At 39.0% G+C, this 26,402-nt stretch overlaps 2 protein-coding genes across 15 annotated transcripts in view; both read left to right on the top strand.

Annotated features, from left to right (window-relative positions):
• The window catches only part of FYTTD1 (forty-two-three domain containing 1), a 43,137-nt gene extending 28,441 nt beyond the window's left edge, over positions 1–14,696 (top strand). The window contains exons 3-9 of the mRNA XM_080656662.1: positions 2,628–2,776; positions 3,735–3,847; positions 5,994–6,090; positions 6,918–6,979; positions 8,412–8,486; positions 9,489–9,615; positions 12,274–14,696. Of these exons, the coding sequence (XP_080512788.1) occupies positions 2,628–2,776; positions 3,735–3,847; positions 5,994–6,090; positions 6,918–6,979; positions 8,412–8,486; positions 9,489–9,615; positions 12,274–12,372 (722 nt within the window). The 3' untranslated portion in view covers positions 12,373–14,696. The remainder of the gene's footprint in view (positions 1–2,627; positions 2,777–3,734; positions 3,848–5,993; positions 6,091–6,917; positions 6,980–8,411; positions 8,487–9,488; positions 9,616–12,273) is intronic.
• A 6,669-nt stretch (positions 14,697–21,365) lies between these two features.
• LRCH3 (leucine rich repeats and calponin homology domain containing 3) overlaps positions 21,366–26,402 on the top strand; it is a 121,584-nt gene continuing 116,547 nt past the window's right edge. For 9 of the 14 annotated variants that reach the window (XM_080656640.1, XM_080656633.1, XM_080656638.1 and 6 more), the window contains exon 1: positions 21,385–21,674. In XM_080656640.1, coding sequence (XP_080512766.1) covers positions 21,413–21,674 — 262 coding nt within the window. In that variant the 5' untranslated portion in view covers positions 21,385–21,412. Of the gene's footprint in view, positions 21,675–26,402 lie in introns of all 14 variants that reach the window. The other 5 variants (XM_080656636.1, XM_080656635.1, XM_080656639.1 and 2 more) reach the window with 4 other exon arrangements.

The raw sequence follows: 26,402 nt of genomic DNA, 5'->3' as shown, positions 1-26,402 counted from the left end.
TATGATTGTCACTTAGAAATTCCAAGAAAATAATTTGAAAGACTATTAAAACTAATAATTGAGTTCAATGGTATGGCTGATTAAAAGGTAATAAATAAAACCTCAATAGTTTTCTGTAATTTCAGGCATGACAATATGAAAATTATTATTAGAAGAGGGATTTTTTTGTGATTGACAACAAAATCTATGAACTACCTAGCAATAAGCTTAACAAGAAATGTGCAGACTTATGGGGGGGAAAGCCTACAACTTTACTGAACCAATTTAGTGACAAAAGAAGACTTGAAAAAGGAGGAGAGATATACTATGTTCCTGTATATTGTACTAGTAAATAAATCAATTCTTGAAAAATTAATTGTAAATTTAATGTAATTCTTCTATCAAAGCATTGAAGGAAATTAGAACTTATTGCTAGATTTATGAACATGACAGTTTGTGAATGGGAGAATACAGATAGCCAAAAAAACACATGGAAAATGTTCATTCTCATTAGTAAACTACTAAGTAAGACAAGATTTTATTTACTTGCTGGACTTCAGAATACTCACTTTGAGCTTTACTTCATCAATAAGATTTTTTAAAATACTGAATGATAAAGATTAAAAAAAACATTCAGAGTAGTCAATGTTATGGAAAAAGTGGCACCCGTATGATTCCGGAATATACATAAATACAGTCATTCTAGAGGGGATTTTTATAATATAAATGAAAATCCTTAAGAATTTGCTTTACTCTTTGATACACTATTTCTACCTCTGGAAGTTTATATTTTGAGGTAATAATCATGAATGTCTATAAAAATGTTAGCTATACTATTATTGCAATCCTATCTAATAAAGAGGGAATATGCTAATTGACCCTCAGCCGTCGCAAAGATGGTGGCACCCACAGCCAATAAGGAAGGAATATGCTAATTGACTGTCCCGCCCTCAAAGAGGGCGGTGCCCAGTCCCCTTAGCCCCACTGGGGCAGCAGGTGGGCCTGGCCACTCAGTGCGCCTGCCTCCGGAGTCCCCCAGTCCCCTCAGCCCTCCAGCCACCCAGGGCCGGCCCGAGGTGCAGGCAAGCCTTGGATGGCGGCTGCCCAGCCGCCCAGGACTGGCCGAGGCTTGCGCTGCCAGCAGTGGCAGCAGCAGAGGTGTGATGGGGCCATCGCCTTCCCCTGATCACCAAGTCGCCTCCCACCTCTGAGGGCTCCCGGACTGTGAGAGAGGGCAGGCCGGGCTGATGGACCCCCCTCCAGTGTATGAATTTTCATGCACCGGGCCTCTAGTTAAAAAATAATGTAGTAAAAGAATATTAAATATCTGGGATGATAGTCACAATATAGTGTGAATATAGACTACAAAATAGTACATAGAATATGGTATTGGGTTTGCTGGAAGACTCAGTCCACCTTGTAAGCACTTGGTACTACAAAATTATGATTTACTTCATGTGATAGTCTTTGAAATTGCTTAAAAATAATTAAAACTAAGGATGTTAACTTTTTAAATGTACATATACAAATAAAGAAAAGACTAGGCAGACACAGAATGTTAGTGGTTATCTCTAGGTAGTGGAATAATGGGTAAATTATTTTATTATTTGTACTTTATATGTTTCTAAGTTTTCTGCAGTGAGCATGTTTATTTTTTCATAATTAGAAAATATTTAAATAAGTAAGATACATAATGGAAAAGCAAAGTCAGTAAAGTCACAAGTCACAGAGATGAAAATATGTCCATTGGAACTCACTGGGGACTTTAGCAAAAACAGTTTGAATACAGTAGGACTGAAAATGAAGAAGCCAGATTGCAAGCTAGTAAGTAAATGGGAGGTAAAGATAGTGATTCCACCTTAGGTCAGTGCTGTCAACAGAAATAAAATGTGAGCCACATTATTAATGAAACACTGTACATTCTTTTGTTGCATCTCATTTTAGACTAGTCATTTTTCAAATCTTCAATACCCACATGTAGTTAGTGGCTAAAATATTGTACAGGGAAAGTTGAGGCTATCTTGTTAAGAAAGCAAAGCCAGAGAGAAAAAGAGAGATAGAAAGGAATAGTCTTTTTTTGCAACAGAACCCTTTCCAGTGCAACTTATTGCCTCTTTAAAAATGAGATATTTTATGTAATTCAAAAGAAATACATCCTATCTAATAAAAGAGTAATATGCAAATTGACCATCACTCCAACACACAAGATGGCCGCCCCCATGTCGACACAAGATGACCACCACAAGATGGCTTGCAAGGGAGGGCATTTGGGAGGGACCAGGTCTGCAAGGGAGGGCAGTTGGGGGGACCAGGCCTGCAGGGGAGGGCAGTTAGAGGCAATCTGGCCAGCAAGGGAGCAGTTAGGTGTTGATCAGGCTGGCAGGGGAGTGGTTAGGGTGTGATCAGGCTGGTAGGCAGAAGCGGTTAGGGGCAATCAGGCAGGCAGGCAGGTGAGCGGTTAGGAGCCAGCAGTCGGACATCCCTCAATGGGTCCCAGATTGGAGAGGGTGCAGGCTGGGCTGAGGGAACCCCCCCCCCAAGTGCACAAATTCCATGCACCAGGACTCTAGTGTAGATAATAATACTGTAGAATATCTTGTGACCTTTGTGCCCCTCAGTTAATTCTCCCCGCCCCGCCCCCCCTACAGGTTTTGGTAAGAATAATCTGAGCCGTAGAGGAAGAATGATGCCTGGGAAGAGACGTTCTTATGGAGTTATCACTGGTCTTGCAGCTAGGAAAACAACTGGAATTCGAAAAGGAATTAGTCCTATGAATCGACCACCTCTAAGTGACAAGGTAGGATGATGATGGCTTAATGCTGAGTCAGATAAATTAATGTTTTATTTCAATAAAAATGTACTTTTTTCTTACCTATGAATTGAAGAACTACGTGGGAAAGATAACAAACTCATTTACATTACTACTAAATAGTACTACTAAATACTAGTATTGTAAATAGAGCAAATGGCTGTGCTAAGAGGGGCAGGGTTGTGTCTAAGAATGAATTTCCTTTTTGGTTTGAAAATCAACTTAAAATATCTATCAAGAAGTAAAAATTGGCCCAGTCGGGATTCTTCTGTTGGGATATAGAACATCAGTATCAACTCTATAATTTTTTTCTTTAGATTCAGAATTTCATAAAGCTGGGGGTATGTTTTGTAGAACTTTTAACTTGACTCGTAATACTAAGTACTTCATGAAGTTTAAAAAAATTGTTGCACATTTCATGTGCTTGTTTTTTGTGACATTGAATATTCTTGGTTTATTTTTTCTCTGTAGCCATTTCTACTTAGGCTTCTTTGCTATTACAGCCTCTTTTTTTTTTTCCTTTCTTTTTTGCACGTTTGTTTTGGAACTTGCCCCTCTTACCCCTTTACTTGATATCCAAAACCATGATTATATAAATGATTCCCTAATTTACATCTCTGGCTCTCATTCTTCTCTTGAGCTCCAGATCCATGTTTCCCCATCACCTGTACATCCCCCAGCACTTCAAACTGAACAGATCCAAAATAGATAAAAGTTATTTTTCTGTCCAAATTCTCTTTTTGTTGAAAGTATTTTGAGTATAATGTGGTTGTCTTTTCAGTCACTTAGACTGGAAATATTCAAGTTGTTGCAGCTTCTCTGTTTCTGTAACCTGCACATCAAAGCAGTGGTCAGTCCTTGTCCATTCTGCCTCAGAAATGTTTATTGTAATAGGGTGTAGAGTAAAAAGACAATTTGATTAACATAGTTTCTTGCCTTCTGAAAGAATATAGAACGATATTTTCCAGCGTTAAAAAGGAAGGCAAACCTTCTGAGACAAAATGAAGTGCAGAGAAAACCAGTTGCAGTTCTTAAGAGACCTAACCAGCTAAATAGAAAGTAAGTACTCAGATATAAGACAATAATGTTATCCTGCATAAATGAAGATATACTTCTTGCCTAAGTGTTCGAAGGAATGAATTTTCAGTGATTCTTACAGTTATCTGGTCATTTTCAAGATAGCTATTTGGGGTGTTTATCTGATCATCCAACATGGAAGCAAGTAACTTTTCTTATTTCTTAGATGCAGTTATTGATGAATTTAACTAATTGTAAACTTTTTTAAAAAACAGCATTCTGCTTCTCTACTGTTCTTGACACATAGAATAACATTGCAAAATGTGAATTGTTTTGGTAAACAATTATTCAGAATTGGGAATTCTAAAAGCTGAATTTGTTATTCAGTCTCAAAGGCTCTTAAAAGAATAGTGTATGTTATTTGTGGAAAAAGTAAACTAGAAAGAATTCTGTATGGATGCTTTTTAAGGTGAAATTATTTTTATATGAAATTGAGAGACATAAGAACTTAAAAATGATGACCTATTGTTATGGCATTCTGGTCTCTATAATGATAAAGTGTACTAAAGGAAGTTGACAAGCTCTGATGTTTCCTTATTATTTCAGTTTCAAATACTATTTATTCATCTTTTATAGAAGATAATTCAAAATAAAAGAACCCTTAAATGAAGTCTTTGTATAAATGGAATGGCTGGAATTGCACTTTTACTTAAATATTATATTGTTTTCTTTTGAGAATCATTTGGTAGTACCTATTGGAAAAGGGGAACTTATATAATAATTTATCAATTACATGAGTCATTAATGAGCCCATATTAATTGGGCTGTATAGGGAAATTTGCATTTGAGCCTCTATAAGATTGGAGGTAAGATTAGGCAACATTTCAGCATTTATTTGTAAAAATAAATAAGTAGAGCTCTGGCCAGTGTGGCACAGTTGAGTGGGGATCGTCCTGTGCACCAAGAGGTTTGATTTCTGGTCAGGGCACATGCCTGGGTTGTGGGCTTGATCCCCAGTAGAGGGTGTACAGGAGGCAGCCGATTGATGTTTCTCTCTCCTTCTGCCTTCCTCTCTTTAAAAATCAGTTTTTCTAAAACATTTTTATTGATTTCAGAGAGGAAGGGAGAGGGAGAGAAAGATAGAAACATCAATGATGAGAGAGATCACTGATCGGCTGCCTCCTGCACGCCCACCACTGGGGATTGAGCCCACAACCCAGGCATGTGCCCTTGACTGGAATTGAACCCGGGACCCTTCAGTTCGCAGGCCAGCGCTGTATCCACTGAACCACACCAGCTAGGGCTAAAAACCAATTTTTAACAATCTTTTTAAAAAGATAAATATAAAAATTTGTTTTCTCATATTTTACCAGCTTTTTATAGAAACTACGAAGAGATTACATTGTTCTGTGTGTGAAAGAACAAGCAGTGAAAGATATGTTTCTCTGTGATTTATGTTAATATGTAAAGGTTTTTAAGTGAGAAAGGAAAACTGACAAAGATGCTGTTTTTCAAGATTTTCTTTTTAGCTCTAGCAGGTTTGGCTCAGTGGGCCTGTGAACTAAAGGGTCCCAGGTTTGATTCTGGTCAAGGGTACATGCCAGGTTACAAATTCAATCCCCAGTATGGGGCATGCAGGAGGCAGCTGATCAATTATTATCTCTCTCTCCCTCTCCCTTCCTCTCTGAAATCAATAAAAAAAAATATATTGAAAAAAAAAAGATTTTATTTTCAGTCAATTTGACTATGATGTGCCTAGGTGTGATTTTCTTTGTATTAACCCTGTAAATAAATCTTTCACCAAATTTTTTAATACATATTTTTATTGATTTCAGAGAGGAAGGGAGAGAGAGAGAGAAACATCAATGATGAGAGGGAATCATTGATAGGCTGCCTCCTGCACACCCCCTACTGGGGATCAAACCCACAACCAGGGCATGTGCCCTGACCTGGAATCGAACCTGTGACCTCCTGGTTCATAGATCGATGCCCAACCAGTGAGCCATGCCAGCTGGACCAGAGGGAGATATTTGTAAATCAAATCTCAATAGTTTCTGATAAATTATATTTAGTGTATTCTCATATTTTTAGGCAAATGAATTAAACTGTTTTTGCTTATTGTTTTCTCAGGATATTTGAAAGTTGTTAAATGGCTGAGACTATTCATGCATATATATTTTCATTGCAGAAATAACATCCCAACCAATTATCCCAGGAGTGGAAATAAATTAAGTCATCAGAAAGACACTCGTCAAGCAACTTTTCTTTTCAGAAGAGGCCTGAAGGTATAAAAACCCTTGGTTGTGTTTTCTTTTTACCCAAACAAAGGATCCTGAACATCTGTCTTTAGTAATCCTCAATCATAGGGATGGCCCATGGTTGAAGTGTAGGGGTTGGGTTTGGTTATGGAGAACATGATATTAGATTAGTTTCCCCCTGCCCCCAATTCTCTCTCATTGTCCTCAATAGCACCATCTATCTATAATAATAAAAGTGTAATATGCAAATCGACCAAACGCCCAAACAGCAGAACAACCATCCAGACGCCCATGCTATGACACTCAACTGGCACCAGGCCAGCCAAGGAGGGTGCAATGCAATTGGTTGGGGGGTGGGGGGCTCTGCCATTGCCCCGCAATTGCCCCACAGAGGGAGGCCCAGGCCACTAACCACTGGGGTGATCGATCAGGGCGAGGGGGGGGGGGGTCCTCCGCAATGGGGGGGCTCTGCAATCCATCTCCCCAAAGAGGGAGGCCAGGCCACCGACCAGCGGGCTGCAGCAGTTGGGCAGGGCCTCCCTCTGTGGGGCAATGGGTCGTGGGGCTCCCAGACTGCCAGAGGGCGCAGGCCGGGTTGAGGGACACCCCCGAGTGCACGAATTTCGTGCACCAGGCCTCTAGACTTATAAGAATTTAACTTGTTATTTAGGAATAAACCTGTTTTTACTACTTGTTCTGATGCAGAACCCTAACAAAGAGGTGTTGCCAGAATAGTCATATGCCCCTCCTACATTCAGACACATATCTTAATGGGTTATAAAGTTTGGAGGATAGCTCTTTGCATTCAAATACTCTGCTTTCTGTGGGATCTACTGCTTTTTTTCCCCCTTCAGGTTCAGGCCCAGTTGAACACAGAACAACTGCTAGATGATGTAGTAGCAAAGAGAACTCGTCAGTAAGTTTCAATTTGTTTTTCAAGGTGTCATTTCAGAACTCCCAGAATACTAGCTACCGAAATTACTTTGTGCCCTAGTCCAAAAGAAATTAAATGAGACCTAAAGTAAATTAACCATTGAGCCCGAAATAAACCATTTTTTGCTCTTTTTCCTCCCAGAATCTTTTGTATTTTCACGTCAGTGTATAAAAGTTTTAGCACCAAATACATTCCTCTATTTTTAATTTTTATTAAGCTCCATTTTAATGAAACATTCCTTTATTTTCTATAACTGCTTTTATACAAATGAATCTATTCAGGGAATAAATAGAAGAAAATACAGTAGAGCTTTAAAATTTGTAAACCCTTAAGAACAATAGAATATTTTCTTTTTTCACATATTCTTTTTTTCCCCATTACCCCTATTAAGGTTTTAAAAAAAATTTTTTTTGGTCAGAATTGCACTTCCCAAGTATGACTTACAACATTCTGGTTCTATCAGTATGATCAAGTTTTGAGATTAAACTATTTAAAATTATAGCTACTTTTTAGAAAACAAAACATGGTCATGGTATGATGCCAACCAATATGGGGTATGATTTTGAGTATAGGAAAGGAAACTATTTCAACTTGATGTTGCCAGTATTCTTTTACACAGGAGTCACGACATTGGTAACCATAAGGAAGAAAATAATCATAGCTTATTTGCTTCTACATGAATAATATTTACATAATTATAAATACTGTTCATTTGTTTTGAACTTTGAGAATCAACCTATGGAACAAAGCACAAAATTCTTAATTTGGTAACAGAATATAATGTAAATGTCAGATTCTGATTAACATAAATATTGAAGTAGAGCTGACAAAAAGTGGGAGGTAAAAAGTGGGAGAAGAGGTGGAAGGAAGGAAGGAATAGAGGTACTACTATTCTTTTATACTAAGTGGGGAGGGGAGGTTATCAAGCAATACTACTAAAAGAGAGATGTTTATGTTTATTTAAAGCTATGATGGAAGTAAAGTAGTGATATCGCCATCAAAATATTTAGTTAGGTAGGGAAACTAAAGGATAGTGATGAGGGAACATATGTAATACTTCCAACAATAAAGATTTTTAAAAATAAAACATGCTTATGCAAACTTTATTGATTAAAAATATATATATTACACAAGCATCTTGTTTAATGAACTGGAGGGAACCAGCAAGCAGTAAAAACAGGAAAGGTTAAAAGTATTGCCTCTAGGGAACAAGAAGGGGGAAAATAGTGGGGTGAAAGACGGTTACTTTTCATTAAAAACCTTTTTGTAGTTGATTTTTTAATGTGCATATATTTGTTACACTGAAAAATATTTAATAAAGCATCCAGTTCCTATACCCAAGATGCTGTATTTTTAAAAAGGTAAGAAAAGTAATGGCTATATTCTAATGAAGTTTTTGGTGTTTTGAAACTAGATGGCGGACTTCCACCACAAATGGAGGAATTTTAACTGTATCCATTGATAACCCTGGAGCAGTGCAGTGCCCAGTGTAAGTCTTATTTTGCAGAAATTATAATCTCTCAGTATATAAAATAATAGAAAAGTACTGGATTCCTGCTCGGAGTGTGATGTCCAAGTTAGGATAAACTCAGACAAGGATAAAAGTAATACTTGATGTACAAAATAGAAATAAAATAGTATAAAGTTAAAAGTAAAAGCGCCTTTGATTCCTGGTTCTACAGCCCCAAGGTATCCACTGTTAACAATATTTTTATTTTAAAAGTTTGGTGCATGGTCCTGACTGGTGTGGCTCAGTTGGTTGAGCACGTTGTCCCGTGCATCAAGAGGTCGCTCGTTTGATTCCCAGTCAGGGCACATGCCCAGGTTGTGGCTCAATTCCCAGTAAGGGGGTTGTGTAGGAGGCAGCCCATCGATGTTTCTCTGTCATTGATGTTTCTCTCTCTCTCTCTTTCTCTGTCTCCCTCTCTCTAAAATCAATAAAAACATTTTAAATAAAAGTTTATAAAAAATGTTAGATACATCTATTTTAATGTATAATAGTAAATGAGATAATACTATACCTACTTGCTCCCTTCTCTCCCTTCCTCCCAGTATATTTTAAAGTACTGTTCTTTTATCTAGTTAACCATCCCATTATATTTATTGCATTATAAACTTTCTAAGTTTTTGCTCTATGTAGCCATTTTAATGACTAAAATGGAAGAAAGAATATAAGATAGGTCTTTAATAAGACTTCAGAGGTTGTTTTACTTTAGTGGAAGATCAAGACTTGGAAATCACCAATCATTCCAAATTGTTGAAAAGTTTATAGTTCTACTTAAAGAGGTAGTCTATGAGTGACTGTATATATTTTATTCTCTAGATTAGTCAGTCAAAAACCATACCTTTTTTTGTAAACTCAAATAAAATAGTCACCGTAATATATTTGAACATGTGTACCAGTCAGGATGGCTTTATGTACTAAATGATTTTATTTTTCTTCTTTTGATTGTTAAGCTGACCTAATTTCATTTTAATCTTTTTCTAATAGAACTCAGAAACCACAATTAACTCGTACTGCTGTACCCTCATTCTTGGCAAAACGGGAGCAATCTGATGTAAAGAAAGTCCCTAAAGGTGTTCCCCTGCAATTTGATATAAATAGTGTTGGAAAACAGGTAAATTTTCCCCCCTGTTATTTCTTTGGGTCATTCACTGATAATATTTTAGTTAACAAAACAAATGTTGTATAATGAATTAAATAGAGGATCCTAAATCTCCTCAACCTTAGGAATCCACTGATTTATCTACTTCTGTCTCTATAGGCTTGCCTATTTTGGACATTTCATATGAATGGGATCATATAATACATTAGAGGCCTGATGCACGAAATTCATGCACCCTATCCAATCTGGAACCCCTTGGGGGATGTCCAACTGCCGGTTTAGGCCCGATCCCTGCTAAACCGGCAGTCGGACATCCCTCTCACAATCTGGGACTGCTGGCTCCCAGCTGCTCGCCTGCCTGATTGCCCCTAACCGCTTCTGCCTGCCAGTCTGATAACCCCCTAACCACTCCCCTGCCAGCCTGATTGACGTCTAACAGCTCCCCTGCTGGCCCAGTTGCCCCTAACTGCCCTCCCCTGCCAGCCCGGTCGCCCCCAGCTGCCCTCCCCTGCTTGTCCAGTCGCCCCTAACTGTCCTCCCCTGCTGGCCTGGTCACCCCTAAGTGCCCTCCCCTGCTGGCCTGATTGCCCACAACTGCCCTCCCCTGCCAGCCATCTTGTGACCATATGGGACCAGCCATCTTGTGCGAGGGCATGACGGTCAATTCTCATATTACCTCTTTGTTATATAGGGTGCTCTTTTGTGGCTGGCATCTTTTACCTAGCATAGTATTTTCAAGGTTCACTCATAGTGTATCAATATTTCATTTCTTTAATCTATATATATAAAAGCCTAAGCGACCATTACGACCAAACAACCGGTCGACCTGTTGCTATGACATGCACTGACCACCAGGGGGCAGACGCTCAACGCAGGAGCTGCCCCCTGGTGGTCAGTGCGTTCCCACGGCCAACCTCCTGCAGTCCCTCCCCCCGGCCAGCCAACCTCCTGTAACCCTTCCCCCCCGACCGGCCAACCTCCCACAGCCCCTCCCCCCAGCCGGCCCCAATCACCCCGTTCGGAACCTCCCGATTGGCCCCAATCAGCCCTGATCAGGACTGGGCAAGATACCCCGATCGCCGACCTGGCTGAGGGACCCTCCCCGTGCACGAATTCGTGCACTGGGCCTCTAGTCTATAATAATAAAAGTGTAATATGCTAATTAGACCAGACAGCCAAACGACCTTCCAGATGTCCTTTGGGAAAAAGCCGGGGCTGTGAGGGCCAAGCCCCTTGCACGAATTTCATGCATTTGGCCTCTAGTTGCTGAATAATGTTCCATCTTATAGATATGGCATATTTTATTTATTCATTTATCAGTTAATGGACATTTGTGTTGTTTCCATATGTTCGCTATTGTGAATAATGCTCCTTTGAACATTTACAAGTTTTGGTATGAGTTTACATTTTCATTTTTCCTTGGTTAATACCTAAGAATAGAATTGCTAGGTCACCTTATAACTCAATGTTTAATTTTTTGAATAACTGCCAGACTGTTTTCCAGAAGTGGCTACACTATTTTACATTGCTACCAGCATGTATGAGGGTTCTAAATTTCTCCACATCCTCACCAACACTTATTATCTTAATTTGCATATATATATATATATATATGGAGCCATCCAAATGCAAGGTGGTATATCTCAACGTGGTTTTGATAATTTTTGTAGTAACCTAGAATCTTGTGATCTTGCTTAAAATTTGCTTATTTTTGTAATTTGTAGATTCCTTAGGGTTTTCTATGTAAACAATTATGTCATTCTCCAAATTCCTTTCCAGTCCTTAAACCTTTTCTTTTTCTTATTTGTTATAATGGCTAGCTTCAGTACAATGTTGAATAGAAGTGGTGAGAGCATGTATGCCTGCCTTGTCCCCAGACTTGAGGAGAAAGCATTAAATGTTTCACCATTGAGTATGATGTTAGCAGTAGGTCTTTAGTTGATTCTGTGTATCAGATTTAGGGAATTCTTTTCTATTCGTAATTTGCTGAGTGGGTGTTGGATTTTGTCAAATGCTTTTTTGTATCCATTGACATAAAAAAATCTGTGGAATTGAAGGTATGAAGTATAGACAGAAATTTGACCAAATTTATTTTGCTTATTTTTACTTTATTTTTTTCATTGTTGTTGCTTTCCTTTCAGAAGTGGTGAATATAATTTGGGTGTGCTTTTTGTTGTTAATCAAAAACCAGATTTTGATTTGATTTGAGTTTATTGCAAAAATTCAAGAACTCAAATTCAAGAAAATTTATTTCAAAATAATCACAAGACTAAACAACTACTTTTATCAGAGGCATCACTAGAATTGATGGCAATGTTTGCAGAGCCTAAAAATAATTCACATAGAGAATTCTTTGGATGTACGACTTGTAGGCATTATAGTATAGGTGTTCTATGTATAATGTAGGTATTACAGTGGTTAGGAGGTAGAGATTCTGAGTTAAACTTCCTGGTTTAAATTCTGGAACGTCCAAGTAGGCAAGTTATCTAACTTTTCTAAACATCATTAAATTCACCTGTTTTGAATGGTTTTTGTTAGAATTAAAGTTCATACATATAAATATTCAGGAAATGCTAGCTATTGTTACTATGAATTACCATTATTATCACATTATTCCAAAGTAAATATAGCTTACAGTTAAGTTATTAATTTTTGTTTTGTTTTTTCTAGACAGGGATGACTTTGAATGAGCGATTTGGAATCCTGAAGGAACAAAGATCCACTCTCACATTCAACAAAGGAGGAAGCCGCTTTGTAACCGTGGGATAGAACCCATGTTAAAGGGACTTTTGAGTGATGACTCAGTTAAAAAAAGTTGAATTGCTTGAAGAGTTTATCACAGAAATTCAAGAAACTTTATTTCAAAATATTCACAAGGCTAAATACTCTTTTTATTTTTGAAGTTTTTTTTTTAACATGTATAAATAATGCCCTGAAAGAATAACAGGGAATATGCCTATCTGTTGTTAAAGATTTCTTGGTTGAGCCAGATGGAACAATTCTCTAGTTGACTTCTTTGGTTCCTCATACAGCAGAAAGACAGAAAGACAAAAATTATTTTTATGATAGTGGTATTTAGGATCTCATCTCCTTTGCCCACTTTTTGTACTTTGCCATGGTAAATCTTGGTCTTCAGAAATATGAGTAGGTCCTTTTGTTGCTGTTCCTTATCCTTTAATAGTGTTGATGTAATAAGTGCAGTTGACTTCCTTCATTAGAGATATTTAAAAACTTAGAATTCTACTTTTGGGTTTTAAGATATATGGGAAGATTTGGAACTTGGTTCATTTTTCAGATAGTGTTAGGCTAATGCTCCAGAGTTATAAATCTTTAAAGTTGAAATTTTAACAAGAAAGATGACTCTAGCATAAGTCTCAGTTTAAAATGTTGCTCTTTGAAGGCAATAAATGCATGTTTACAAAGATGCCTAATAGAGCCTTGGAGGAGAAAGTCCAATGTAAAAATCTGACAATTTTTTAAGTAAATAAAGAAAGCATGAGAGGAAGTAGCAGGTTCAAGGCAGGTTACTGAGGTGAAAAACTTAAAAACCCAGGTCATAGGTATACTGTTTGGATTTAGTGTAGTCTTGAGACTAGTGTTGACAAAGAGTTTTTCAAGTGATATTTAGAAAAATTATAATTATTAAAGTGGATTGAGTCCCTTAGATATTTTGATGATAAAATTAACAGCTATAAAGTCCTATACTCTTCTTATTCGAAAAGTTAAATTTTATAGGCATTAAACTTGCTAAATTAAACAGTATACAGCCCCAAAAACAAAAATATACTTGTATATGTCACAAAGAAAAAAATGCAAAGTGACAATATAGTTAGGTTGTTACCTTGTTTTATACCTTTCACTCTGACTTGCATAAAATTGAGGCATTTATGAGAAAAATATTATTTCTCCCCACACTCTGGAGGGATAGGAGGAGTTAGTCAGTTGTGCCAAGCTAGTGCTAAGAGTCCTCAGATTGTTGTATACTACAAGTTACAGTATAATGCCAAAATGCAACAATATATCCAGTTATAAATTTAGTCATTTTGAAGCTTAATCTTTTGGTTTGATATAATATTAAAGCTTCTAAGTAGGTGTTAGTTTCCTTCCCTAGAGTGTATTATTAGTGTTGGTTTTCCCTGTTTAAAAACAGAACGTTAAGTTATGGCTCCTGCCTGCCTTGCATTATATACTATACTAGACTTCATTATATTGTCTCCCATGCTCCTTGGGTTACTTGGTTTATGCTAGCCACGGAAAGCTCTCAGAAACAATTTCATGCTTCTACCAAAGAATTAAATCTGATCCTTAATATCTGGTATTTTGCCAGTAAGTCTACTGATAAGGGATTATTGGAAGCCAGTTACACAATTTGAAAATAAACTTTAGTCTCTCCTTAGGCCAATGCCTCACTCATTGCAAAACATTTTTGCAAGGATAAATGCTTAGATTTGATTCATTAACAATACATTTTAGACTGGTTTAGAATTACCAGTAGTTTATTTTAAAGCCAAGGATAAACAATTGAGCAGTTTGCTGTCTTTAGAACAGTTTGTGAAAATATGGTATAAAGATGTTTTCATTTTCTTGTTATTTTAAATATTGTACAGAGCTATTATTAATGCATTTTTTGGGTAAACCTTAAAAATTGCCCCAAGTATTGACATTAAGTACATCAAACCACAACACAGTATCGTTGGTATATTAAACTTTTGCTCTTCATGCATCTGTAATTTCATTTTCTTTTTAAATATAAAATTTTGCTTTTGTTACAACTAAATTAAAATTCTTCAGTGTTAATGTGTTATATATAAACAAAAGAGTATGCTTTGTTGGAGGAAATTTTTCTTTCTTAGAATGTAGTTGTTGTCATTCTTTTTCGGTTCTTAAGGTTTTATTTTTTAAATAAGATGCAACTTAAAATTTCCTTTGCATCAAGGTGTATGCAAAACATTGATGCAGTGCATCACAAAATGAAAGTTTATATTTAATGAGGAGATGCTTTACACTGTACTTTTTAGTGTTTTTTGGAAAAGTTACATTTAGATCTATTCTGAAGCTGTTCATTTTTAACAAATAAAATGTTACAGGTCTCACATGATTTATTCTTAGCTGTAAAAATTGAGTTGTGGTTTTTAGATTGTACTATGTAACAAAACACTTGGTAAGAATTATATTTATAATTTTTAGGGTTTAAAAAGCTACATGCCAAACTAAATTGGTAAATCAATCTAGACTCATAATGCATTTCTGTAACTGCCTTTTAACTATTTTATTCATAGCTCCAACAAGAAGTAGCCAGGAGTTGAAATAGAAAATCAAAATTACTTAGAATGCGGACTATTAGGCTAAATGAGCCTATAGAGAGCATCCAGTTCAACCCCTCTATTTACATCTTAGTTAAGTGAGACACAGCTTTTCAAGACTTGTGCGTAGCAGTCACTTTTTGAGCTTAGATCTTTTAATTCTCAGTTTATAATAAACTGCTCTACCCATAGAAAATAGTGGAATGGTGTGAGCTTGTCCGATATCTAAAAAGTGGTAATATTTTAGCATTTGTAGCATGATAAGTAAATCTACTAGTGATGATTTTGAGACTTCATTATTTTGGTATTCAAGTTATATAGACGGGCGTATTAGAAAAAGTCAATGTTTCTAATCTATATAAAAAGGCAGCTACCATAACGACCATTAACGACCTAGCAACCGGTCGCTATGACACCCACTGTAGCCAGTGAACCAGCCGAACACGGGGTGGGCCGGCGGCCAACCTCATGGCCCCTACCCCCTGCGGGCCTGCCCAATCGTACTCTCCCACCCCAATCAAGAGCCGGGCCTGCTGGCCAAACGCCCCCTCCCTTACCCCCCCCTGCCAGCCGTGCCCCCATCGGCCTGCCCCACCACAATAGGCCCGCCCCTGATCGCATCCCCCACCCCAATAGTGGGCGGGGCTGAGCGGCCAACCTCCTGCAGCCCCTCCCCTCGTCTGGTCATGCCCCTGATGGGCCCCTCCACCCCAATCAGGGCTAGGGCCGGCTGGCTAACCACCCATGGCCCCTCCCCCAGGCCCCTGGCCCCTGATCGGCACCCCCCACCTACCCCATTTGGGGGCAGGCCAGTTGGCCCACCACCCACAGCCCCTCCACATGGCCGGCCACGCTTCCAATCGGTCCCCCAACCCCAGTCGGGGGCAGGGCCCGCCGGCCAATCGCCCTCGGCCCCTTCCCCCAGCCAACCCAGCCCTGATTGGGAGCCCTGATTGGGCCCTGATCCAGGCAGGCCGGCTGGCCAACCTCCTGCCATCTTCTCCTCATGACAGGCCTAGCCCCCATCCGCCCTGATTGGGGCCAGCTGGACCCCACCCATGCACAAATTCATGCACTGGGCCTCTAGTTTTTTTAATATGCATAAACTTGACCACAATTTTAATTATAAGCAATTCATAAAGTACTTCTGAATATGAAGAAAATAGGCTTCATTTTCCGGTGGTTATTTTTGTTAATATATCTATATCTATCTACCTATCTATATCTCCTATATAATAAAAGGCTAATATGCAAATAGACTGAATGGCAGAACAACTGGAATAACCAAACAACTGAACAACCGGTCGCTATGACATGCGCTGGCCACCAGGGGCGTGTGCGGAACATGGCAGGCTTCGGCTGTGGCGGGATGGTGGAGCAGGTGAGCGGGGGCACCAGACCAAGGCGGGGTGCAGTTTGCTGCCATCAGGGCAAGCCTCTGGTGGTTACTGAAAATTCTTTGCTCCTGCGCACCGTGGTCCCGCCCAGCGCTTGCACTGGCTGCCGGCGCCAGCCCTGCTTGTACCCGCAGCCGGTGCCAGAGCCACTGCTCACAACTGCTGCCGGTGCTCGCTGCCGGTGCCTGGTGCCAGTCCCAATCACCGGTCCCAATCACTCGGTGCCATCAACAGGTATGAGCGGCAGCTGCCGACCCTGATCACCCCTGAGGGCTTCTCCATCTCCCCCTGCTCCTGAGGGGTGATCGGGGCATCAGCTGCCGCTTGCACCCGCTGCTGACACCGGCTCCCAATCACTCCACGCCTTCAGCAGGTGTGAGTGAGGCTGGCTCTGTCAGCGCATGGGAGTGCCAGCAGAGGGAGTGGGGCTGCTGGCAGACGGGACGGTGGGGGGATGGGGACCTGTGGCAGGAGGTGCCGGGCGGGGGTGCAAGGATGGGCTGAAACCCGCCCCTGTGCCTACTGCAGCCTTACGGCCCACAGTTCCTTTCAAGGTGCACGAATTTGTGCACTGGGCCCCTAGTATGTATGTGTGTGTGTGTGTGTGTGTGTGTGTGTGTGTGTATATAATTTTGCTGTCAATAGCTTTATAATTCACACAACATACACAGTGTAGCGTAATTTCTGTTCTTATTTCTAAGGAGAGAGAAAAAAGCTGACTTTGCACTAAAGAGAATACCATATATTCTAAATGCAGGAAGTATTAGGGCAGAAAATTATTTCATTTCTGATCAGTATACCTTTGACCTTTCATCAGAATTATATTGTTTTTTTTGCCTCTGTAAAAAAAAAAGCATGTGATTTAACCTTCCCTATAAGGAGGCCTCTTTTTCCATAAATCAATTTGGAATTTGAGCCTTTTTTTAAATGACACCAATAAGCCAAACCATTTACAACAATTTTGGACTATTGTGGACCATTAATAGGTATTTGGAGATTTGCTTATAAATTGTTGACTTCTAATGTCTCTCTTTATTCCATGCTATTACAGTTTACTATCTGAAATCTTTAAAACAAAGTTTGATCAAGTAATTCCTTGTTCTTAATGTATTCAGGTGAGGTTTATGGTTGTTTAAAGATGAATAGGAAACTATTTCCTTAGTGTGTATGTGTTTAATTTATATATCCATTTTCTTCTAGGGTGAAGGAAAATCATATTGTCTACATTTTCTTGTATGAAGCTTTAAAAAGTCAATTATTACTGCTTCCTATTAAAGGAGTCAGAAAGGGAAGGACCAAACATTAAATATATTCAACAAGCCAGTTTCTATGCTTTACATTTGAAGAGAGTGGGATTGGCCAAGATTTTTACCCTACTGCTTTGAGTTTATAAAAGTGGAGCCTTAAAGGAGTGACCACAAAATATTTCTGAGTAGGAAGGGGGAAAGGACTTTTATTTGTGCATGGTGTAGTCAGATATAGAGCAGGAGAGAGCTGTTGAGATCTGAGTGAAATCTTTGCTCCTAACTTTCAGCCTGTAAAATAGGAAAAAGCAGGGAAGTTCTCTATATTCCCAATACTCCCGCTGCCTATTTTTTCAGCTGCTTCCAGACCACAGAGCAGAAGTGGAATAAGTTACAGATCCCTGTAGCTCTTTTGCTCACAGCCTTTTTGCAACAGTTTCTCATCACTTTTATTCATCACTAAACTGGTGAACTTCCCACAATGACTCCCTTTCCTGTATCTCATTCTTGCAAAGATGATCTCGTCACTTGCTTTATGGAGAAGATTGAAAGAGTAGGATGAGAATTCCCTCATATTCTACGTTTACTTTGTAAGTGAAACCTCAAATCCTTCGAAGTCTCAAAAGTAATTCCTTGATCTATCTTCCAGCTTTCTTTACCTAGGACTTTTTCTCATATAGTGGCATATATAGCATCTTCAGTTTCCTCTTATCCACAAGCCTTTCTTTTGGCCTTCAAATATTTACATACTTATGTATTCTGTTCTCAAAAATTGCAATTCTTTTTTCTTTCTTCCTAACTTTCTCTCCTGTATTTGTACATAACTTCTATTTTGTTGGTACACAACCCATCTTCTATCTCTGCTTCTTCCTATTTTTAACTCATTAACACATTGTTAATGGATCAGAGAATTCTCGCTTCATATTACACTGTTTTACAAAGTATCATACTTTAAAAAGATATTAGCTTGTAAGAACATGTAAAAAATAACTTGAAAATGCAATGGGTATTTAATTTTAAAGCGTGCCTTTAACATTTATGTAAAACGTTTTTTGTACTCGTTCAATAGAAACTTACCTGGCCACTGGGTAAAGCTAGCAATAAAACTACTGGTCCGCAGGGCCCCTTATATTCGTACCTGGGTTATGGAAGATAATGATAGATTTTTTCTAATTGAATGGACCAGTAACATGAAATATAAATTTGGCCAGAAATCAGAGACCACGATGAGCATGGGATGTTGCAATTATAATGAAATGTGCGGGTAGATAGGAATGAGTCATATTACAGAGAACTTGTCCAAAGACTTTAGTGTAAATGTGGAAGGTAATAAGTAATCAAATATAGAAGACATAATGGTGCATTTTAGAAAGATCTGTCAAGTACATTTATAGTGTAGCATTAGCATGGAATATATGATTATGCTTTTAGTCATTTTAGTTGGAATACTGTATCTCTAAAAAACAAAACAAAATTAGCTTAAAGCAGCCGTGGTCAAACTACGGCCCGCGGGCCAGATCCGGCCCGTTCGGCTGTTCTATCCGGCCCGCGGAGCCGAAAGAGCGGAGGGTTCTCTTGCTCTCCCCTCCGCTCCTTTACTTTGAATTTATATTAGTTCACACAAACACTCCATCCATGCTTTTGTTCCGGCCCTCCGGTCCAGTTTAAGAACCCATTGTGGCCCTCGAGTCAAAAAGTTTGCCCACCCCTGGCTTAAAGTCTTTCTAAGAGCAACAATATTTTAGGAATACCAGAATAATAGAAACCAATTAATACATTGGATAGATGTTATTTGCCAGGAATAACAAATATATCACTTGCCATTGCAGTAACCCATGCTCATAAAAGGGCATTGATAATTGAACATGAATCTTGTTGCTGAAGAACCTAACGTGTATTCTTGAGTTCATAGAACAACTCTGAGCAGCCATTACTAATTATCTTTGGTACTGTGTCTAAACATTTTTACAATCTCTTCTGATTAGGTTTAGGAGTCAGGGGAAGTGCCAATCAAGGTTTCACTCAAGAGTTGGGCCTTGAATGATGAGTAGGATCTCTCCAACCTTATTTTCTTTTGCTCTCTGACATGAACTTTGGCCTGTGGCCTTAATGTTCTACACATGTGTAAGGTTTAATCAGAGATGTAAGACTTAACCCGACCGAAACCAATAAGTTGACCAAGACAAGCAGGTTAAAAGCGAAAAATCGCGTTTATTGAAAGCTCTCGGGTGAGGTCCCGCGGTCTGAGAGCACAGGCCGGGGGAGTCACACTTTATTCACCGGTGGGCTTCACCGGTGGGCTTAGAGAAAATGAATTCAAATTCTAAGCAAGGTTACAAGCAGAACTTCCCTTTTTATTAAAGAGCCAGCCCTATGTGCACTTAGTGGTTATCTCGCTGCTGGCCTTGAAAACAACACAGTTCTATCCAATTAAAAAATGCACCTGGCATGGCATTGAAATTATGGGCATATCTAGTCTCTGGCCTACAAGGTCAGACAGCCTAAGTTTATTTTCCTCATTATTCAAGCAGGCTAAAGCAGGCTAGAAAGCAAAGTTTGTAAAGTTCCTGCTTTCCCAGCCCCAGACCTTACAACATGTATCCATTATAAATTATACCTGGCTTTGTTCATGCTGATCCTCCCAATCTGGAATATTGCTCTCACCTTCCAGCCTACCTCACTTAATCCGGATTTGATTCAAAACCTCACTAATTCATGATATAGATTCCTTTTCTCTGAATTCTGACAGGTTATCCACACCACCCCTATTCAGATCTTTTTTCTTGTTCTCTAAATGGTCTATTTGGAGTCTATAATTATATTATAATATAGTAAAATGACTATCTGACAGCCTCTTCTACTTCCCACAGTAAATGATTGTTGGGGAAATTTATATCATGTATCAGGAATGGCTTAAATGTACCAAAGAAAAAAAACCCACAAAAAACCCTAAACGCCCAAACCCAATAATATGCTAAAGACTGCACTATAAGTGAAATCTTAATTGGTTTAAAATGTATTTTCCATTTTTTCGAAAGTAAATTGTGTGTGTGTGTGTGTGTGTGTGTGTGTGTGTGTTTTACCACTTTCTTTAGTTCTACCTTTGATTCCCACATTTAGATTATGGTCAGATCATTTTCTCAATTTTGGTTTCAGACTAAAATTTTAGACTTTAATGCCTAAAGTTCTTCTTCTTGCCTAAAGGACGAGTACTATTTAAGATGCTTGTTTTATATTTGTTAACTATTCTATAAAAGCGAGGGAGGGCCTAAAATACTTATATAACCCTTTCAATGAGACCTATGGAGTTTGGGAGCCAGTTTAGCCCTTATTTTTCCTCAGGCAATAATAGTTAATAAATCCACAAGTTTCCATTTGTATCATTTGGTTTACAGAATGACAAGCTGGGAAATTTTTTAGATCGCAACGTTTTCGGGGGCGGGCATGAGGAAAGTGGGGGCATGAGTAATGGGAGTCTTGAGTGCCCCTACTTTGCTCATGCCCGTCCCCTTCTCTCACTGCCCAAGTTTCTGGCAGCAACAGTGTTAAGAAGCCTTAATTTAATGCTTAATTCAGTCCTCCAGTACTGAGAGAAGAAGGCAAAGAGAAGTTTTGGTGAGGAGCGTTGTCTTAAAGATATTTTTGTAGAGGCATTTTAAAAATGCTACTGGCGGCTGCTCCAGATTTATGTTTTCTTTTCCCTTTAAAACCTCGAGGGCGGAGGCAGCGCCTGAATGCGTGGAGGGCTCCGCAGCCCTGTCCGTCAACAGAAAGGTCCGGGGTCTGGAAGTCCCTTTCCCCGCCCACCCATCAGCCTGGCCGCGCATGCGCGGAGCCGGCGGGTTGGGTAGTTGTCGGCTGGGAAATGGCGGCCGTGGGCTTGGTCGCTGTGTCTACAGCTGTAGAATATTCTGGCCCAGTAGCGTCGGGAGGCAACCTCTCTGGTGTTAACTGCGGCCCAAGCTCCGGGACATGTCCCGGTCCTGGCCCGGGCTCGTGGAGCCGTTCCCTCGATCGAGCGCTGGAGGAGGCGGCGATAACCGGGGTGCTGAGCCTGAGCGGCCGGAAACTGAGGGAGTTTCCCCGGGGAGCGGCCAACCACGACCTGACGGACACCACCCGGGCGGGTGAGCGGGGCGGGAGGCATTCCTGCCGACGGGAGGCCCTGGGCGCGGCAGGAGCCGCCCCGGCCGGTGGGAGGACTCGAGGGTAGTCACAGCATTGGTAGTCACAGCATTGGTACTCGGGACCTGGGTAACGGGGAGAAGGCGACTGCCCAACCCACCCGCTTCCCGGGTCTGCGGGCCAGCCCCCGAGCTTGGGGCGAGGCGGACAGCAGCATCTCTGGGGAAGACCGTAGGGGACTGATGGGTGGTGTTTTACTCTCCTAGAAAGTTACGTGCCAAGCCCCGGTTTCTGCAGGCCCGTGCGGATTTGGGAGTCTACTAGTAAATTGACTTTGCCAAGATTTGGGATTGTAGCGCGCTCTTAATTAGATCACAGTAGTGTTGGTCGCTGCATTATCCGGAATGCTTTGATCTCAGCACTGGCGTTTTTTTGAGAGTTGTTTTTCGTGGGAACCCGAACGCTGTAACTTTACTTTATCGCCTCCTTTATCTAATTGAGTTACCAAATGTACTTGTAAAAATAACTAGAGCCCACCTTCAGACTCCCATTACTTATGCCCCCACTGCCCTCATGCCCGCCCCCGAAAACTTTGAAAGAAGACTTTGAAAAGATACATATCTATTTAATGCGTTTAAAAAACAAGCATTATTTTGCATTATACATATTTTTGAACACAGGAAAGATAAGGAATTAGATTTTCATAGTTGGGGAGAACAGTGTCTGGTGACTGAGGTGTTCACATTATTTTTCTCTTGTGTTTAAAATGTAACTTCCTCAGGGGGTGGATTAAAAACAGTCTATTCATGTTTTGCACAAATACAAAGGAGAAAAAAAATCACACAAGTTTGTATAGTATGGTGTAGTTAAATATTTTCATATAGTGTTTTTTGACCAAAAAATGTGTCTTATGTTTATTCCATTTTATTTACCTTATTTTATTTATCTTTATTTTAAAATCTCCAATTTAACACCTTCCTATGTTTGTGCACTCATTAAAGACTGATGAGTATTACATATGATTCATGATAGAAAAATAAACAGAATGTTAAACTACTTCAGGAAACTTCTTTCCAAAGAAACTTTTGCTCTAGTGTAAAATAGAAGAAATTAAACGCCTACTTATCAAATCTTTTCTGGAAACAGTTGTACTGAATATAGTTTGTATTTTTTAGTGAATGACATTAAAGTTAAACTATTGCTAAGGTTAATATGAACAGCCACTTGCCTTTTGCATATGTTCGATAGATAACATCTAAAATTATCATTTGTATCCCATATCTTATTGTATTCAGGAGATGGTTAGCATAGCGATTTCATTTTGGCGTGAGTCATTTCATATTACTACATTAAGCCTGAAGCTAAAGAACAAGTTGATTACAGTTTATCTAGTTCATTATCTTACTTGCTTTGAAATAATTGTAAGACCGAAGTGTTTTTGCCTTTAGAAAATATTTTAACAAAACCCAAGGGTACTTATGAAGACCAATAAGTAATCCCAGTGGATTTTTCTTTGTGCTCTGGATTTTTAATTTATCATTATCCATATTTATTTTATTATTTTAATAGTTTATACATAAACCACAATTTTTGATGGTTGACATTTATCTGGTCAAAAAGTATAAAAAAGGGGAAAAATATAAAAACAGGGGAAAAAAGACCCAGTGGTCAGCAAACTCATTAGTCAGCAGAGCCAAATATCAACAGTACAATGATTGAAATTTCTTTTGAGAGCCAAATTTTTTAAACTTAAACTTCTTCTAACGCCACTTCTTCCAAATAGACTCGCCCAGGCCGTGGTATTTTGTGGAAGAGCCACACTCAAGGGGCCAAAGAGCCGCATGTGGCTCGCGAGCCGCAGTTTGCCGACCACGGTCTTAGAGTATAGGGCACACCAGTTAATTTTGCCAATCTGTCATGCATTCCCCTTTCCTCTGATAACAATACTGTACTCCAATTTTCCTAGGGAACCACCCCTCTCAGTTACATAGATCCCACCCTGACACAAGGATGTGCACTTAACTCAGGCCTAGCCAATCAGTGTTGTCCATCCCTCTGTCCACAGTGATTATTCAAAGAAGGGCATCTTTTCCAGTCAGCACACATGAGTGCTAATTCAGAATTTTTTATTCAAACTATTGAGAAAGAGCCATGCTTTAAAGCCTGTGGATGCTGAGAGAATACAATGTGATCCTGGAACTTGCCAATAAGTGGAAAGCAGAGCCAAAAGATGGTTCTGATGATAGTGTTGATATCTTTGGATCTGTATGAATCTTTGGATCAGAGAATATAAGATCTATCTTTCGCATATGCAGTAGCTAGATTGATGATAGGTTTGGAGTGAGGCTAGTGTACATTTGTTTATTCAGCAAACATTTATAGACTAAGGGATTTTGTCAGGTGTAGATGTACAGAGAAGGACCACGACGTCTCCTGCCCTCAAAGATTTAAAGGGTCAGTGGAGGAATGAATAAATAGATGTAAAGATTACATGAGTTATCTATTAATAGTAAAACTTTTATGTATTAGGCATTATGCTAGGTAATATAGGGGAAATAAAAATAAGAAGAGGTTCTACCCTTTAAACATAAAATCTAGTAATCTGGTTAGATGTCTGTGATGATAATCCTAATCTATTTGGGAATGAAAAACAGATCATGTCAGAAAATAGGCCCAGCCAGCGTGGCTCAGTGGTTGAGCATGGACCTATGGGCCAGGAGGTCATGGTTCGATTCCTGGTCAGGCCATATACCTGGGTTGTGGACTTGATCCCCAGTGTGGGGTGTGCAGGAGGCAGCCAATCAGTGATTCTCTCTCTGCATTGATATTTCTATCTCTCTCCCTTTCCCTTCCCCTCTGAAACCAATAAAAAAATTTTTTTTAAAAAGAAAAAAATATACAAATGCTGATTGAATTCATTTTTTTTAAAAAAAGACAGAGTCTGTCAAAGATTACTGAGGTATTAGAACCTGGATGACTAGGAAACATGGTAATGCTACTGATGATAATAATAGTAGCTAACATTTATTGAGCTATTAGCATGTTCCAGGTATTATACTAGGCTGTATATATAAAACATGCACATATAACAACCATATGAATTATAAGTACTGTTTTTAACCCTATTTTAAACAAAAAATGGAGACAAGATTAATCTGATCAAGGTTATTATTCTCAGCTAACAAATGACAGAGCTAGGATTCAAATTCAGGTACATCTGATCCTAAAACTTGTTTTTTATCACAAGCCATACTGACAAAGAAGTTTGGTACACATACACATAATTTATTTGGTTTGCATGATACCTTTAAAGGGCTAGTGGTAGCACATCTAGTTAATCATGTACAAGAAATAAAAATTTAAATCTGGAGCTTTAAAGTTAGGGCTCCAGCATAAATTTGAGAGAGTCATAATAGTTTATAAGATACTTGGAGAAAGAATGTAGAGAGTGGAAAAGCTGGTTATTGACAACCATGGAATATTCATTTATTTAAAATGGCAAAAAGAGGAATTAGCCTGTTTCATAACTAGGCCTGTACTAGAATTCTGAGAATCCTAAAAACCAAAGGAATCATAGTACTCTAAATTATTTTACACATGGGAAGTAGCAGTCTCAAAGAGGTTAAATATGTTTAAGATTATATAGTGATCCTTACAACAAATGGAATGTCCCTATTGTCAACAATAACTGAAGTTACTCTAACTAATGTGCGGAGGTGGGAATGGAGTGAATTTCTTTAAGGTCTTGCTGAACTCAAACTTTATAAATATTTGATCTCATCAAAATGATTCAAAAGTTTGTAAAGCATTAGCACACACAAGAAACAAAAAGCAATTAAAAAAAGATTATATAGTGAGGTGGTGCTGTTTCACAGAAGGCAGGCAAGTGTAAGGGTCTTAATTGAAGCTGTAAGAAATTTCTTTTGAATGGAAGACAGAAAACAAGAAAACAAGGACTTAGCTTTGGGGGAGAGCCTATAGTTGAAGGCAGAAGGGGAAGACTAAGGTTGCACACAAAGAAAGAAAAATTGAATTGTGGTGGTGAGACAAGGTAATGCAGTCCTGTTGAAGCCATGAGAATTGAGACTTTGAACAAATGGATACTTATTTCCTAGGTAAAAAAAAATGAGGATTGCTAAAAGGCCATTTAATTTTTTAAGGAAGCAGTTCATAACCCACAAAATTATGGGTTCGTTAGTCTTGGAAATATGTACTGACTGGAGTGTCAGGTCTTAAGAGGAAATCATATTTTTCTTGGAATCCTGTTTATGTATATTTTGTAACAAATACAGTAGATATACTGTGAATTTTTCTAGAATAGTGCTGTCCAATATGGTAGCTACTAGCCATAGGTGGTTATTAAAATAAATTAAAATTTAACAATTTGGTTCTTCAGTAGCACTAGCCATAGCCACGTGTGTCATATTGAACAGCATAGATAATAGAACTCTTGTATCATCGCAGAAAGTTATGTTGGACAGTGATGTTGGGGCATACTGTCTTGAATAGAATTGAAATTTTCTTCTGTATTACTACTTTATAAAATCTTACTTCTTTTGGAATTGTTTTTCTATATCCATGAATACAGTGAGCCACCCTGGTGACAATAGCTGAAAACATTGTTAAATAATGGTTGAGAAGGGAGAGGCAAAGGGAGGAGGTAGCAACAAATGGGGGCTCAATCATAATTACAAGATCCTTGCTAGCATATTAGGGACAGGGGTGATATA

This window comes from Plecotus auritus (assembly GCF_963455305.1).
Source record: "Plecotus auritus genome assembly, chromosome: 2".
Classification (NCBI taxonomy): domain Eukaryota; kingdom Metazoa; phylum Chordata; class Mammalia; order Chiroptera; family Vespertilionidae; genus Plecotus; species Plecotus auritus.
This window is presented reverse-complemented; position numbering and strand designations above follow the sequence as displayed.